The sequence below is a fragment of the Rissa tridactyla genome, chromosome 7, assembly GCF_028500815.1.
Source record: "Rissa tridactyla isolate bRisTri1 chromosome 7, bRisTri1.patW.cur.20221130, whole genome shotgun sequence".
Lineage (NCBI taxonomy): Eukaryota > Metazoa > Chordata > Aves > Charadriiformes > Laridae > Rissa > Rissa tridactyla.
The window spans coordinates 22,915,972-22,931,280 of NC_071472.1; the positions used below are offsets into that span (position 1 = coordinate 22,915,972).

Genomic DNA, 15,309 nt, shown 5'->3' on the forward strand with positions numbered 1-15,309 from the left:
GGGAGTACTCTGTTAGTCTGACCTGATGGTTTTATGAATATGGGAGATACTTGGTACCTGATGCCTTGTTACTTCTTATCTGTTTTTATCAACTTGCTTTTTTCTATAGTCACCATGATGATAGATAGCAGTACTGTATGACCTTGAGGGTTAGAGAGAACTATTGTGAAAATACTCTTAAGAATTTGGCTGAGCATGATGGTTGCGTTTTATTTTTTCCTTCATTATAATACTGTGGCTAAAATATTTTATATTACTTGTCTGCAGATGTATGCTTCTGCATCGGCATCTGAAGTAGAAACTGTGAGAACAGCTCTTCTGGCTCAATTTGAGGGGGTAAAATTGAAGCAGCAGCTTCAATTCCAGGAAGAGATTGAGCTGCTGAAGTGTCAGTCAGAGGTACTGCTTGAACAGCAGATTGCACAGCTGAAGGTAGGGTCTGATTAAAATGAACTTCAGAGCTTGCACTGGTAGCATGTTTTTCTGAAAAAGCAGTATTGGAAACAATGCTGTGTTCCGTCAGCAGTTATAGTACTTACTACAGGGTTGTCATAAAATCCTGGATTGGATGTCATGTCCTTCAAACAAAACAGAACAACAATCGGTTGAAAGTATTTGCTCTAAGTAACAGTCCTTGCATACATTTATGTTCAGTTTGTCATCTGAAACTTTTTCTTCTTGGTGTCTGCAGAGACTGTGCCCTTGACCTATCAACGCTTGTGTACTGCGCTTATGTATACATGGCAAAAAAACTTCAGTGTTATCTAAGATTTTACCAAGTGTGTAAAGACAGCAAGTGCTTTGTGCGTGAGATTTTTTTTTTGTAGTTGTTCTTAGTTTCTGCTTTCTTGGGTTTGTGATTTGACTTCGAAGCTTTCATGTTGATGAGCATCTTCAAGATATTTATCTCTGAAAATTATCTTTGTTTGGCATTGTGTATGATGCAGTAATTGCCTATCATCTTCTGAGCCTTGTGCAAAATGTGTTCGTTGGTTAGGTGACAAGCACATGTAAAGCTATTAAATGAATGGAGAAGACACATCCTGTGTCAGAAGAGAGAGGGGAAACTCACCAACACGCTGAGAGCAGAGCTTACATTCATCTCAGTGTTATCTCTGTACTGAGCATGTGTCGAGCTCAACTTGTCGAGCACAAATAACTTAGATTAGATGAACTACCATCTTCTTATTTGCTTCTCCTTGGGACATTTCAACAAATCCTTACTGTTTCTGTCAGTGCTCCAGTCTGTGGTGGAGCTCTTCCTAACAGTTGCACAAAATTCTAGAACTGGATGCTGCAGATGTGCAGAAAATTTCTACTATTTATTGCTTCTGGCCCACTGTGGAGTCCTCGTCCTTCTTTGACCTTTCTTTGTCTGGTGCATCTGTCTTTTGAAAGAGAGGACACAAGTGTATCCTGAAAAGCTGCTGGAGATACGTTTGGCAATGCTGTCCTCAGCTGACCCCCAGCCATCAGTCCACAGAAACTGGGACTGGACTGACTTATGCATATACTCCAGAAGTGATTCCTGCTTTTCTCTCCCTTGTGCTGTCTAGGCGCTTTAGTTACTGAGTAGCATTTGGGACACCAGAAACCTCTCTTTTTGTGGAAATTTTGCCAGGGGTAATTCTGCTGCTAGTACAGATGTCTCTCTTCTTTTGTTTTTTCTCATTACCTCGATGATTGGTATTTTGGAGCAGAAGAGACTGACTGGATCTCTTTGCAATGTCAGGCTGAGCTGTATCATGGTCTGATACGGGTTTTTACAATGAGCCTTCCTCTTCCTAATTCCCCCATGCTCATTTATGGGGTTGTCTTCATGCCAGTCAGTTTACTTGCTTTCTTCCCCCTGCCTCCCCTCACAGATTTTAGGGTATTCAGAGTTCCTTTGTACAGTCTGACATACTCTTTTAGTGGATGCACGGCTTCTGAGAAGAATAAGCAGGCTGTTTCTGAGACAGTCCACAAGTTTACTGTGCTGGTCAAGGAAAGTCCTCATACTCCTTTGTGACTGTTTTTTGTATCTTGCTAAATGCTAAGTGCTCTGCTGTTTGAGTGTATAATTCTGGGCAGACTTGGCTCTTCTGCCTTGCTCTGCCTCATGGATTCTGGGTAGGAGTTGGTATTGTTATTGCCCAAGTGCCAGTATTGATCTTGATCTTGGCTATGACATCAGACCTTATGGTTGCAGCAAGCAGTCCTCACCTGAGGAGCTGCTGATGGATGGGTTATTCTACTCAATGCAAGGACTAGCTGAGTGTTCCACAAAGGATCCAGGACAGCTGGACAGTTCTGCTCTGAAGTCTTACTTGTTTTCTTGACTTAACCAATAAAAAATAGGCAGCTATCGCCTTGGAGTGTATTGGTTTTCATAGATCAAATTGCACGGGGTTTTTTTATACTGTGCTCGGGAAGGCTTACTTCCCAGTTCTGGTGTTGCAGAAACAATTACTTCCTTTTAGCTTCTTTGGGAAGGGCTCCCAGGACCTTGTTTTACCTCCCTTATTTACTGATGCAGGAGTGGGAAATGTTTAATAATCCCTTCCTTTAGAGCACTCTGAAGCAAGCAAGATCTAATTTAATAGCTTCCGGATCATTTAGTCATGTAAATCTACCTTGCAGATTTTCAGTTTGTTTGGGTAAGTCAGTCTTCCTGTGCTTGCTGTACCACTTGCAGTTGCTGAGAGTGGCTTCTGTCCATCTCTGTCGCAACTTGTCCATCTGTTTTCTGTTCCTCATCACTGTCTCAGCAGTCTGAAATGACCTAGGTCTCAGTAAGCACATTCAGACATTTACCTACCTAACTATTTTTAAATCATAGTTTCAGCATAATTTTGTTGATTTGGGGGTGTTACATATATAAGTTACTGCTAGTTAACCTGAGAGGTAAGATGAAGAAGAAAAAAAGAAAAGGGAGTGTTTTGCTTTGGATTTTTTGGGGGTTGGTGTGTGTGTTTTGTTTGTTTGTTTTTCACCCCTCCCTCCGTAAATCAAAGAATATGTGACTTTATACAGGACGAATTTGAAGCTGAAAAAAAGGCATCACTACACGACAAGGAGCACATGTTGATTCAAGAGAGGGAGAAGGCACATGCTGCTCACCAAAAGGAGCAGGAGATGTTATCAGCCCAGCTGCAGGAAAAAGCAGCAGTAATTATCCAGGTGTGTGGAAAATATTTTAAACCTACATTTTAAATGCGCCTTTGTGGTTGTATTTTGGCACAGTGCTCTCACCTTTTTTCAAGATGTATATAGAGGGACTGTGTGTGTAATTCTTCTGATCGCTAGTTTTGTCTCTTCATTGGAGTGCTACAGCGGTAAACATGGAAATTAAAACTGGGTATCAGCTTGAAAACTGATTATCAGCTGTCTCTTAGGGAGATTAACAATGCTTTATAAGAGAAGGTTGGATGTTTGCCTTTTTGTTGTCTGTGTATTGATGCCATCTGTATCTATCACGTGGGGTTTTTTTTTGTCAAGAAAATAGTGCTCTAGTAGCTTTGGTTAGACCAACTGACCTATAGCTCAGAGGAAATGACAGGCAAATGGGAAGTTTGGATCCGCAAGTGGCAAAGATCGTATTTGTTTGCCAAACAAAACAAAACTTTATGCCTCCTGTAAAGCATATATCTAAGTTGAATCTAGGTTATCCAGAAACCTTTAGAGAGAGAGGAACAGCTTGAAAAACGTATCAGTTTTAATTAGGAAGTTTAGAAATATCAAGTTCTTTTTCAATGATTACAATAATCGCTTTCAGCTTTCAAAATAGAAGATAAAATGAAATAAAACATTCATATGTTCTCTCACAATTCAGGAAGCTCTGACCAAAATGTAAATCTGGTATATTAGACTGTTCTGTTAGGGCTTTATATGTAGTGAAAGAATTGGGAGTAACACTAAGAATTTCTCCTACTGGAAGAAATGCATTATTGTTTCCTGCTCTTCATTCAGGATTTGATGAGGGGCGAGAAAGTTGGCACAGGAGTAAAATGCTTTTCTTTCCTTGCCGTTTCCTCCAAAATAGATATTTTGAGTACTTTGTTGGCTTACGCATGAGACAAAGTTTCTAACAAAATAGTAGTCATTTGTTTGGCAGCAAAATCTGGGGGTCAGATGTGGATATATATACACATAGGTGTATTTTTTTATATATATACATATATGTTTTAATGGGATGGGCGTGTCATCTGAACATATAAATATGAGAAGATAAGACTTTTTTCTAGAAACTTGTTTTCAGGCAGAGCTTATAAAGCAAAGAAGAAATTTAGCCAGCAGTGATGATACTGGATCCAGTTGCTGTTCAGGTTTGTGTGCTACAGTGTCAAAATTTATGCTAGGATAGTGCTTTGTGTCTTTGAGGCATAGCAACGAAAGCAAACTAAAGTATGACACAAAGTTTTTTACAAGCTTTTTGCATTGCTTGTATGCACTGAGTCTGGATGCAAGTGAGGCAGCTCCCTGAAGCAAAATCAACATCAGAAAATGAGAATTAAAAAAAAAACATTCATTTTTAGTCTTTCTGCTGTCGTTCGTATCTAGTACTTGTAGAAGCAAATTTGATTAACAGCAGACAATGATTGTGCGAATATATACGAAGTAATGAAGGGTAAGATCATTGAGTGAAGTTCATAGTTTAGGCAAAATGGTTGACTTTGCATTGTCAATGTATCTTCCACAGCTGGAAAAGAAAGTGGAGACTTTAAACCGTGAAATAGAGGAGACCAACTCTGACCTGGAGACACTCCTTCAGCGTCGGGATAGAGAAAACCAAGAAGGAGGGAATTTGGTAGCCATGTTGAGATCTGATATTGAGCAGTCCAAGGATGAAAGGTTTGTACCTCTTGGGTTACATAATGCTTAGTGGTTGGTTTTTTTGTTTACTTGTTTTCTCACTTTTCATAAAGAAATCAATAACTAGGGAATATTAAGCCATCTCAAATTAATAGTGTAGGATGATGATATATAGGCTTTTGTTTGCAAGTCTTTTTGAGAATTTTTAATTGCCAACCTATCTTGATATGGAGAACAAGTTTGGGGTATTTTTTCTTCCTTTTGTTTCTTGTGGTCTGTTGGAGACTGGTGTTTTTGGGTTTCTGCTGTCTATAATCCTGGAAAAAGCTAGGAAATGGAGAAAGCCTCTTGGTCACAGAAACCTTTCAGTGCAATGTGGATTGGTTTGATATGTCATTGGAACGTGTGGGTTAAAGAAATTGTCATGCTGAATAAGCTTCTAGAAGAATTCCCTCTCTCACCTTTAAGAAACTGGATTATTGTTTTTCTTAAAACTAAAATGTTTTCATAATTATAATTTTTGTTGTCTACTCTGCCAGAACACCCGTAGTTATTTTGATGTCACAGATACTATAGTAGTAGATGTGTTCTCCCTACTGGTGCTTCCACAGACGTGGAAGCCTGAAACGCTTGTGACTGCAGTATGATCTCTCCATCTAACTGTGGAGAAGACAAAGGTTTTTTTGTTGAGCGTGCTCTGTAAAAATGGCCTTGGTTTTTTGTGAGTCATCCAAATCATCTTCACTGATAACTGTCAGACTACGGCAAGATATCCATTTTAGACTGTTGGTTTTTCAGTAGCTTCAGAATGTCTTTTAAATCAAGTGCATGCAATTTTTGAAGCATTTGATATGCTTTTGTTCTAGGAAAAAACTGCAGGAATCTTATCAGCATCTCTTGAAATTGCTTACGGAGTTGGTGAAGGCTGTAATAGCTATTGAGGACCTTATCTGTAGCAAGATTGGTCTTTGCCTTGATGACAGTCTGGCTTCTGGAGATACTGGTGAAAGTCACAGTATTATGGAAGAAATCGGATTCATGCAGTACTTCAAAGCCAAAGAAAAGCATCACCTAGAAAAAGGTGAGTAAAAATGTATAATTGGATGTAGTCAATTCATGTTCTTGAAAAACACCTTTTCATTTCCTTTTCTATGGGTGAGGTTCAGAAAGGGGATATCTCTTGTTGCAGTGTTTTCTGTGTCTCTCTCATAGTTCTCCACGCTTAAGATGGTGTCTATCTGTGTTCTTTCAATTTAATTCTTTTAAATAGTGCAAATACTAAAATGTTGTTGGAAAAGGCTGCATGGATAATAGGGCAGGAAAGATTAACTTGGTGAATGCAGAGTTTCAGGCCTTGATTCCAAATGTTATGGAAGACTGTCCTGATTTGTCAACATTAAGTTATTGATGTGTACAAATTCTTACCTTGTAATACATCTTCAGGATCAAGCAATGTCACTATCTGATGTCAGTTGTTATCTGAGTGGCCAGTTCTGTGTCTTTTTTTCTGTGTTTTTAAATAGCTTGCTTGTTTTCAGTAGATGAGCTGCTTGATGAAACTCTCACAGAACACAACCAGCTATCTCCAGTGCCTGACGAGAGGGCTGAGTTGAGCCAATACTTATGTGAAAGTGTTTTTGCAAAGCCAGAATTGGCATGTGAAAATGAAGAAATGATTCTGAAAATTTGTCATCGTTTGCAAGCTGCAGTGGAGAAACTGCTGGAACTGGCTACAGAATCAACTAAACAAGTAAAACTTTTTAATCTGTATAGATGCATAATTATAATTATACTGAAAACGTGAAATATTTTAAGGCTTGTGTATTTAGCACCCTGTAGGATTGACTGCTAAAAGGAAACAGATTTTATCTGAATACATGACAAGTTATCAGTCTAGGGAGGCAAGTGCACCTCCTGTGCCTTGCAATGAAGGTTGTGCCCTTATTTGATCGTTTCTTATAAATGAGACTTTAATTATTATTTTTTTCTTCTAGCAAATCCTGTAAGAAGGCTGTAATTGGTTGCGTTAAGTAGATTTAAACTAGGATTTTTAGATGTATTTGGTAACTTCAGGAGACCAACAGTTAAGGGGTTTTTGAGGGTTTTTTTATTGTACTTCACATCAATGCTTCTTCAACACTGAAAAGCGGGTTCAAGAAAACTCAGTCCCATATTAAAATGTTTTGGAGCTATGTAGATAGCAAGAAGCAAGCATCTTAGTAATTATATACTGATTAATTATGATAAAAGGAGCTGGACTCAATATCACAAAAGAATTTAAGTATTTCCATACTGAATTTTGCAGTGTGTAGACATTCAGCTTTGGGAGCAGAAGCTGGAAATCTGATGTAGGTGCCCAAGTACTGTATGCATTTCAAGGATTGAATTTAGTGCTACAGTAATTAGTTTGTTGAGTAAGGAAGCCCTTAATTTAACAGAAAATGTGAAGGGAAGCAATATATCTAAAATTCATCTTCTTATCAGGTATTTTGTGCAACCCAGAGATAAGCATCTACGTGAAATGCATATTCACCATGTTAAAAAAAATCCTTCCTAGAATGAGGTGCTTACATTTTGTACTTTTCGGTACTGATGCTGGTTCCGCTAGGATGTAGCTAACTTGCGGTTAAAGTTCTTGCCCAGGCCACGGCAGATCTAGATTCTAGGTCACCTTTGTCAGTTGCATTCAAGCATATTTTGCTTACATCTGTGAAATATCCTATCCTAGGATAAGCTAAATATAAACTAAATGGGAATGGGGTTGCTCTATTCCTTTCCTCTGAACTTGAGACATTGCACGTAGGAATGCAGGATACATAGTCTCAGAGAACTGGTGCCATACCTTGGAAACCTGATTATATTTTGACTTCACTGTCTATTAGACATGCCTGAATCTCTTGAAGAATTCAAGTGAATTTCAAGAGGCTCAGGAATTGTCAAGTTGAGCATTTAGCCATCAGGAAGCTACCTCTTTTTATGCAGACTAAAGAAACTTATGTACCTAAAGGAGACTTATGGCAAAAATAGAAGTATATGAGTACAGGGAGTCACCGAAGTGTCCAGGGGTTTTGGGGAAAGTCAACCTGGTACTGAAATGAAACTTCAAAACCTGAACCTTAATGCATAAGTGTTATAAAAACTTAAGAGGGTTTTTGTTTCAATGTCTATAGTATTGTTAACATTGAATGTGCATCCAAGATCTGGTGCATGGGAAAATTTTTTACTCTTAGCTGGAGAAAATGCATGAAAACCATGCACAATTTGAAGAAGAATTCAGCCGACGAAACCAGGAAACTGCCCAAGTGGTTAGTCAGCACCAGGAGCTAATGGAGTGCCTCAGCGAGGAAAGCGAGGCCAAGAATCAGCTGGCATTACAGCTTCATAAAGCAGAAGGTAAGAAAATGAAACCAGTATGAAGAGACTTCTGTGTCATTTATTCATAGCTCCTTCCTCCAAATATCTGTGATATGCTTTTTGTGTCTTTTGTTGTTCATTTGCCTGTCTATAATCCATTTTCTGTGTTTCAGATTACTAAATTACTTGAAGCATTGGTCTTCTCTTGCAAATTACTACTTAATTCTCTTCATGCATTTCCTTGGGGCAAGTGTGATAGTGTTTAGTCCTATACTTATACTATTGACTGTGTGTGAAAAATACCATAATTTTTAAAACGGCTGTTTGCATTCCTGCACGTCTAAACGTGGGAGCTTGGATTATTGAAAAGAAGATATACTCCCAGTGTAAATCAGCCCACCTGTCCGACCTCGCCAGTGTTCAGCATAAACTAGAGCAACATTTGATGGTAGTGCAGGCATAAAGAGATTCTGTAAGAAGTGACAAAAAGGCTGAGGCAGTTGATCTCAACGCTGTCACAGACTGTGTATCGTCAGTCTGATTCTGCATAGTGAAGATTACAACTTGAGGTCTTCGCCTTTATGTAGGAGGTTCTTTGAGGGTTTATGTGTCCTTTAAGTTGAGCTTTTCTCCCTAATCATGGCACCTGCTTTCCATTCCTCTTCTCATGCTTCTTTGGGATTATTTGGTCTTTCCAAAATCCCATTTCCGTCCTTTCTGTGAATCATTCCTGGATTTCTTGGGCTCTGGATCTAACACTTGATCTTACTTTCTGGAGATTCTGTTTCTTTGGACCTCAGTGCCCAGCAGAGGATGTGCCGGGCTGTCTTATCTTATGAGGTCATCCCAGGCCATCAAGGCTTAATGATCCCCATATACATTCTACATGTTTGGAGACATTTTTGTGACATGGCAGCCTCATGAAATCTGTCAGAATATGTTAACTGATACATTTTATTTCTTAAGATACTTCAAAAAGCCTAGCTACAGTGTAAATTTAAGTTATCTTGCACTTCCTCCTTTTTATGTCACCTTCCATTGCAAAAAAACTGTTTGCTTATGTTTTCAAGCTGCTTTTTTCCAAGAGATGAGTTTATCTATTGCTTTATTTGCATTCTGACTTGGGATTTTAGGCATTATTGAAGGCTATGTTGCAGAAAAAGCTGCATTGGAAGAGGCCTTGAATCTGAAAGAGGAATCTGAACGACGCCTTGTTGTGGAGCTGGAGAACATGCGTGAACGCTTCCAGGAGCTAACCCAAGAGCAAGCAATTCTTGGTGAGGAGTGGGTATGACACTGTTAGTGGAAAACAAAATTGTCTCTAGTCAGGGCACACTGCAATGTGTTTCTGTAACGTATCAGTCTTTGGGTTGATGACCTGATGAACAGTTCATTCTGGTACAGAGGTTATCAGGGTCTTCCTGTAAATGCAGAAAATAAAACAAAGCAGCTAGTTCTTTGCTTTTAAGATGATAATACTGTTAGTGAAGATTACTACTGTAGCCTTATGCTTAGTTAGAAATGGAAAGTGTCTGAGAAAATAAGAGGCATGTATTAACTACAAGTAGTTAGTTGCAACAGATAATTAGCACCTAGTTAGTAACTGAAATGCTGGTTATTTGACCCTGCAGTCAAAGAGAAGAGTTGGAGGTTCAAGGCTTTTGGCTGCTTCCAGGACTAAGGAGAAATCACAGAAGAAATAAATCGCTCCTGGAAGATTATTTAAATTATGAAAAAATCGTGGTGGTGATGTGACTTAGTTTCATACATAAGCTTTTCCCCTGCTCCCCAGCCTTGTCCTGTCAAAACACACGCACATGTGATCAGTGAGGGTGACTGTGGAAAGATTTTAATGATCAAGCTCAAAGTCTGTGTAGGTTTTTAAAGGAAAGTACATGAGCTCAAAAAGCTGAATGAGGTAGTGTTGTTGGAGAGGATAAGGTGAGGCAAGTTATCTTAAACTTTATATAAAGGGTGAAAAAAAGCCAAAGACAGACACTGAAATATCATATCAAACTCCAATAAGTAGGTGCAAATAAGCAGTCTACATATTCCTTCCCTGACTGCATCCCTCCTGCAGCCCCACAGAGTATGCGATATGATGTAAGCTGACTACCCGCAGCTTGTGTAGGGAAGTGGGGTAGGATAAAGGGGAACTCTTACATACTACATACTGGATGGAGTCTTATAACGCTCAATGAGTGGAAGTTGGGACTGTGATAACTCACACTGCAAGCGAAGAAGCACACATTTTAACAGTGACAGCAGTGATTTAATAAAGACACTGAAGAATTTCAGTGTAATATTTCTGGCTTACATGTAAGATTTTTTTTTTTGATTCACAGGGGAAAACTCAGAGATGTTGTGTGACTTGCACTCTGTAGGAACTCAAGACTAGGATGTGCTGGTTCCCAATGATGAATCTGTGAATCATTTAAATAGCATTATGTAGTTTTGACTTCTTGAATTTGCAGCGTTAATGTTATTCTAGTACTTCTATAAGTGAATTTTTGTGTGGCATCTTCCAGTAGCAGTTTTATTGTTTGGATCACTGCCTTTCCATTTCTGCTAATGCCAACATTACGCTACCCTCAGCTGTGTTGCATAGATCTTTACTGCCTGAGCAGACTACATAACAAGTAGTTGTACGTAGTGCATGTTTAGGTCAGAAATAAAGACAGCAAGAAACAGTCTTCTAGTGAATTTCTCCATTGTTGGTAGTAGAGTAATGTAAAGACTCTAGTTTTCAGAGTATGGATCCAAATATAGGGAAGGGTGTGTTTTACTGGACATAGTCTGTATGTTGCGGTTATGTGTCCACTCCTAAGGAACCTCTGTTGTAGACTCCTGTCTGGCTTTCATCCCTACTGTATCATTCCTCTACAAGTCTTGTCTGCCTCTCCCCCACCTCATCTTCTTCTCTTCACCTCTCTTCTGACTCTTGATTCCACCATTGTCCTCCTCTTGTGGGCCACCATCCTTCTATGTTCTTCCTTTTGGCTCTGCACTTGACCTTTCAAATATAGTGCAATCAAAATGCTTGTGTTGTACAATGAGTCATAGAATGGTTTGAGTTGGTAGGAACCTTTAAAGGTCATCATCTAGTCCAGCCCTTCTACAATGAGCAGGGACATCTTCAGTTAGAATAGAATAGAACATCTTCAGTTGGAGGGGACCCACGATCATCTAGTCCAACTGCCTGACCTCTTCAGGCCTGACCAAAAGTTAAAGCATGTTATTAAGGGTGTTGTCCAGATGCCTTTTAAACACTGACAGTCTTGGGGCATCAGCCGTCTCTCTAGAAGCCTGTTCCAGTGTTTGACCACCCTCTCGGTAAAGAAATGCTTCTTAATTTCCAGTCTGAACCTCCCCTGGTGCAACTTTGAACCATTCCCATACGTCCTATCACTGGATCCCACAGAGAAGAGCTCAGCACCTCCCTCTCCACTTCCACTGTTCAGGAAGCCATAGAGAGCAACAATGTCACGCCTCACCCTCCCGTTCTCCAAACTATTCAAACCCGAAGTCCTCAGCTGCTCCTCATAGGACATTCCTTCCAGCCCTTTCACCAGCGACTAGATCAGGTTACTCAAAGCCCCATCCAACGTAACCTTGAATGTTTCCAGGGATGAGGCATCCACAACCTCTTTGTGCAACCTGTTCCAGTGTTTCACATCATCATAAAAAAATGTCTTCCTTGTGTCTAGGCAGAGTCTAACCTCTTTTAGTTTAAAACCATTACCCCTTGTCTTATTGCTACAAGCCTTATTAAAAATGATAGTATGTATGTTAGAATTAATCACTGTGTCCACCTCTGACCACTCATATGCCATCTTAATGATATCTTACCTTAAAAGAAAATTGAACAGTGGTCTTGCCCACATTTTCCTGGTTTACAGAGTCTAGGCTCATTTGCCCCAGTAAGCAGAGAAAGAGGTGGGGGCAGACCTCTGTTTCTCAGGGGAGAGACAGCAAAACATAAACAGATTCAGGGTCTGTAACTGAAACTAAATGCATGTTGTTCTTGATTTACAACAGTGATTATGGCCTCAAGTAATATGTCCCACAGGAAATGCAAAATAATTCCATCATATTGTTGAATGCAAGTACATCTGTGTGTCATGAGAACGTATGACAGATTGCAGAGTCTCTAAGTCTGTGCCTGTGAAACCTGCTGGGCTGAATCCTGCTTTGAATCTCCCGGCAGGAACTAAAAGGGAGGTTTGAGGCAATAATTATTCCATCTCTGTCTGGGGAGAATTGCAAAAAGAGAATATTGATTGTCTTGGAAAATGCGTAAGTGACTTGCCAAGAATGTTGCAACAGACTTGCATGGTCATAATGTAAAACCATTTCTATAGTAGCTGTAGTCCAATTACAAACATGGATCAACGTATGTCGTCAGGAGCTTTGTGTCTTAATAAAGACGAGGTACGTTTTTGTTGAATAGAAGGTAGGCACTATCTGTATTACATATGAATCTTTAGTGATTTAGAAGACGGAATGGATCACAATGTCCTGTTCTTGTCTTCTACATGTTTATGTGTTTTGATTTGTAGGAACGCCTATTGATAAAGTAGCACAAAAAGAAGGTTCAGGTTTGTAACGACGAGTGTGGGTTTTTTTTCTGGTTTTTTCTTGCCGTAACATTGAGTGAATGAATTGGTAGTTTCAATTTTATTTTAACAAAGAGGAATAGTACTTTGTAAATTAAGAAATTACTGGGACTATGAATATCTTGGCAGAAAAAAAGTTACAACTTCTGTGATGCATTAGAAAACAACTGAAACAAACAATATTCAATTCATTGATCAATATTTAAAAGTAAAAATATTTTGCTGCTGTTAGGCTTAAAGTGCATTGTGCCATTACCTTCGTGTTTGCCAGCTTCATTTTTCTTTTGAGGGGATGGAGTGGGCTGTACGCCTTCTGTGAGCTTCTAATGATACACAGTGGGCCATTAGAGTGATTAAATTAATTTAAAGGGGGGGTAGTATTTGAGTTTATGTAAAATGGAAAGCTAAAAAAAATACAGGAAAAACTGAAGGGAGTCTAAGGGAGACTACAGCAATGTAATTGAGTTGATAGCTAGATCAGAAAACAGAAGGGGGGAGCAGAATAGTTAGGAAGGCTAGTTATGGGAGGAAAGATGAAACCGAAACCAGGCATGAAGGATACATAGAATTTTACACTGACTTTGGAAGTGTAATGCTGAAGTAAAACTTGCAGGTGCCAAATTGAGAGGCATCTTTTTTTTGTTTGTTTGTTTTTCCTCCTAAACTAAAGTGTACATACTTAACTCCTAAGGAGCAAACATCTAGATCTGATAAATTTATAGCTCCCATGATTAGGATTTGTGGCCTACTGTAAATGTAGTTCTCTTATGTTTTTAGATTAATTTTATTTACACGCACATATATATTCATAGATGTGTTCTGTTGCATATTCACTGTTTCTTCTTTTCTAGACTTTTTCTTCCCCCCCCCCTCCCCCCCCCCCGCAAAGAGTGTGAGCTGGGTAAACCAAGGTAAATAAAGGATTATCTAGGTAAATTCCAGTTAGAGTTAAAAAGCTGCACTGGACTGTCTTGCCCATTACTATGTCTTTATTCCTTCTGTCCATTCCTCAAACATTATTTTTATTTAACATACTTTTGGTAACCACCTCACTGTCCAGAAATTTGCTGCTGCCCACTCAATGAGAGGGAACATCTAACCTACCTCGTTAGAGTGTGTTTGAGGATTGACGTTTTCCAGGTAGCTGCAGTCCAGCTCTTGCCAGCAGCTCATTAGAACTCGAAAAGTTGCATTTGCTGCAAGTGCTAAGCCCTCAAAATCATCACCTTTCCCCCACCCCAGCCATCGTAGTACTCTTCCTCTGGTTTGGAGTTGTTTGTAGTATGTGGAAAATATGATAAATAATAATAATATCATTTGGAGTTGACTGACATGGCTTATTCCTTGCAAAGCTGATGCCTCCTCCCTTTTTTGATGTGAAGTACTAATGTGAGTAGAATGGCCTCACTAATAAAACACACCTAGAATGGAGCTTGACGTTTGCTAATGATAATCCTAGGAGGAGGGAGGAGTGTGCCGGGGCATTACCAAAGTGGAATTGCATGATTTGAAATAGCATTAATAAAATAGCAGTTTTGTCCCTACAAAGAAACGAATCTGTGATCTAGTGCTCTATTCATGTTGCTTGAAACACTTGGGGAACATGTGCTTTAAAAAAAATAAATAAATAAATTAAAAAATTACTCAAACAGATTGCCAAAATTTGATACTTGCTTTCTATGAAACATTTTCAATTCCACGTAAAATCTGTTAGCCTAATTACTTTTTTCCATTAAGTTGCATTTCTGTCTGAGGAGGTGACAATGACTGTTTATTTCAGTTTTATCTAGTAACTATTTTGTTCCTCAGAAAGCAATAGTGTTCCTTTTGAAGATAAAAAGAAGCCCTCAACTCATTAATAACCATGTTTCTTAGGTTATAGAAGGAAAAATTCTGTGATTGTTTTTAAAAAAGCATCAGTTCTTTTCTCAGAGGATCAGTCTACATATGTGTCCTTCCACAGTAGAGTGCTATTTTATTCCTATCTCCTGCCTGAAAAACACAGCACTTGATAAAAGATGTTCTCTGTTGCGCAGCTATGGCTGAGATTCAGTCTCCTAATGGAATTCAGGCTCTTGGCGGCTTTTTTCTGGGCTGTGTGTTTCAGCCTTGGATAACTTGCTGTTTGCATCTCATGACGGCAGGAGTCTATTACAGTTCCAAGTGGGTTGTGAGAGAAATTGCTCTGGGGGAGACTCTTCATTATGCGCATTCATTCTGCCAGAGCCTGAGTTATATCCACAACTTGATGAACATTTCATTAGGAAACTTGAAGCTTAGTTCATGTGATTATTTAGCACTGTGCTAGAAAAAGTAGAGAGCGTGGCACAGCAATTGCACGTTTGTTGTTGTTGTGTAGGCATCCGAGATACCGCTCTTGGTAATTGTGAGTCTGCAAGATTAGTGCTTGGAGTGAAATATGGTTGGAATGTTAGTCATGGATTATGACTCAGAGGCAGAAAGTACTTACCAGGAATAGAGCTTTTTGAGATATGTAGTCTGTGTGTTTATCTCCAGCAGTTCCTCAAAGTCCTTTATTAATCCT

At 39.2% G+C, this 15,309-nt stretch overlaps 1 protein-coding gene across 10 annotated transcripts in view; it reads left to right on the forward strand.

The window, feature by feature from the left end:
- PCNT (pericentrin) overlaps positions 1–15,309 on the forward strand; it is a 104,928-nt gene that overhangs the window by 41,442 nt on the left and 48,177 nt on the right. For 6 of the 10 annotated variants that reach the window (XM_054208810.1, XM_054208816.1, XM_054208806.1 and 3 more), the window contains 7 exons: positions 268–432; positions 3,016–3,162; positions 4,682–4,833; positions 5,661–5,875; positions 6,333–6,544; positions 8,025–8,187; positions 9,282–9,425. In XM_054208810.1, coding sequence (XP_054064785.1) covers positions 268–432; positions 3,016–3,162; positions 4,682–4,833; positions 5,661–5,875; positions 6,333–6,544; positions 8,025–8,187; positions 9,282–9,425 — 1,198 coding nt within the window. Of the gene's footprint in view, positions 1–267; positions 433–3,015; positions 3,163–4,681; positions 4,834–5,660; positions 5,876–6,332; positions 6,545–8,024; positions 8,188–9,281; positions 9,426–12,707; positions 12,747–15,309 lie in introns of all 10 variants that reach the window. The other 4 variants (XM_054208811.1, XM_054208808.1, XM_054208812.1 and 1 more) reach the window with 4 other exon arrangements.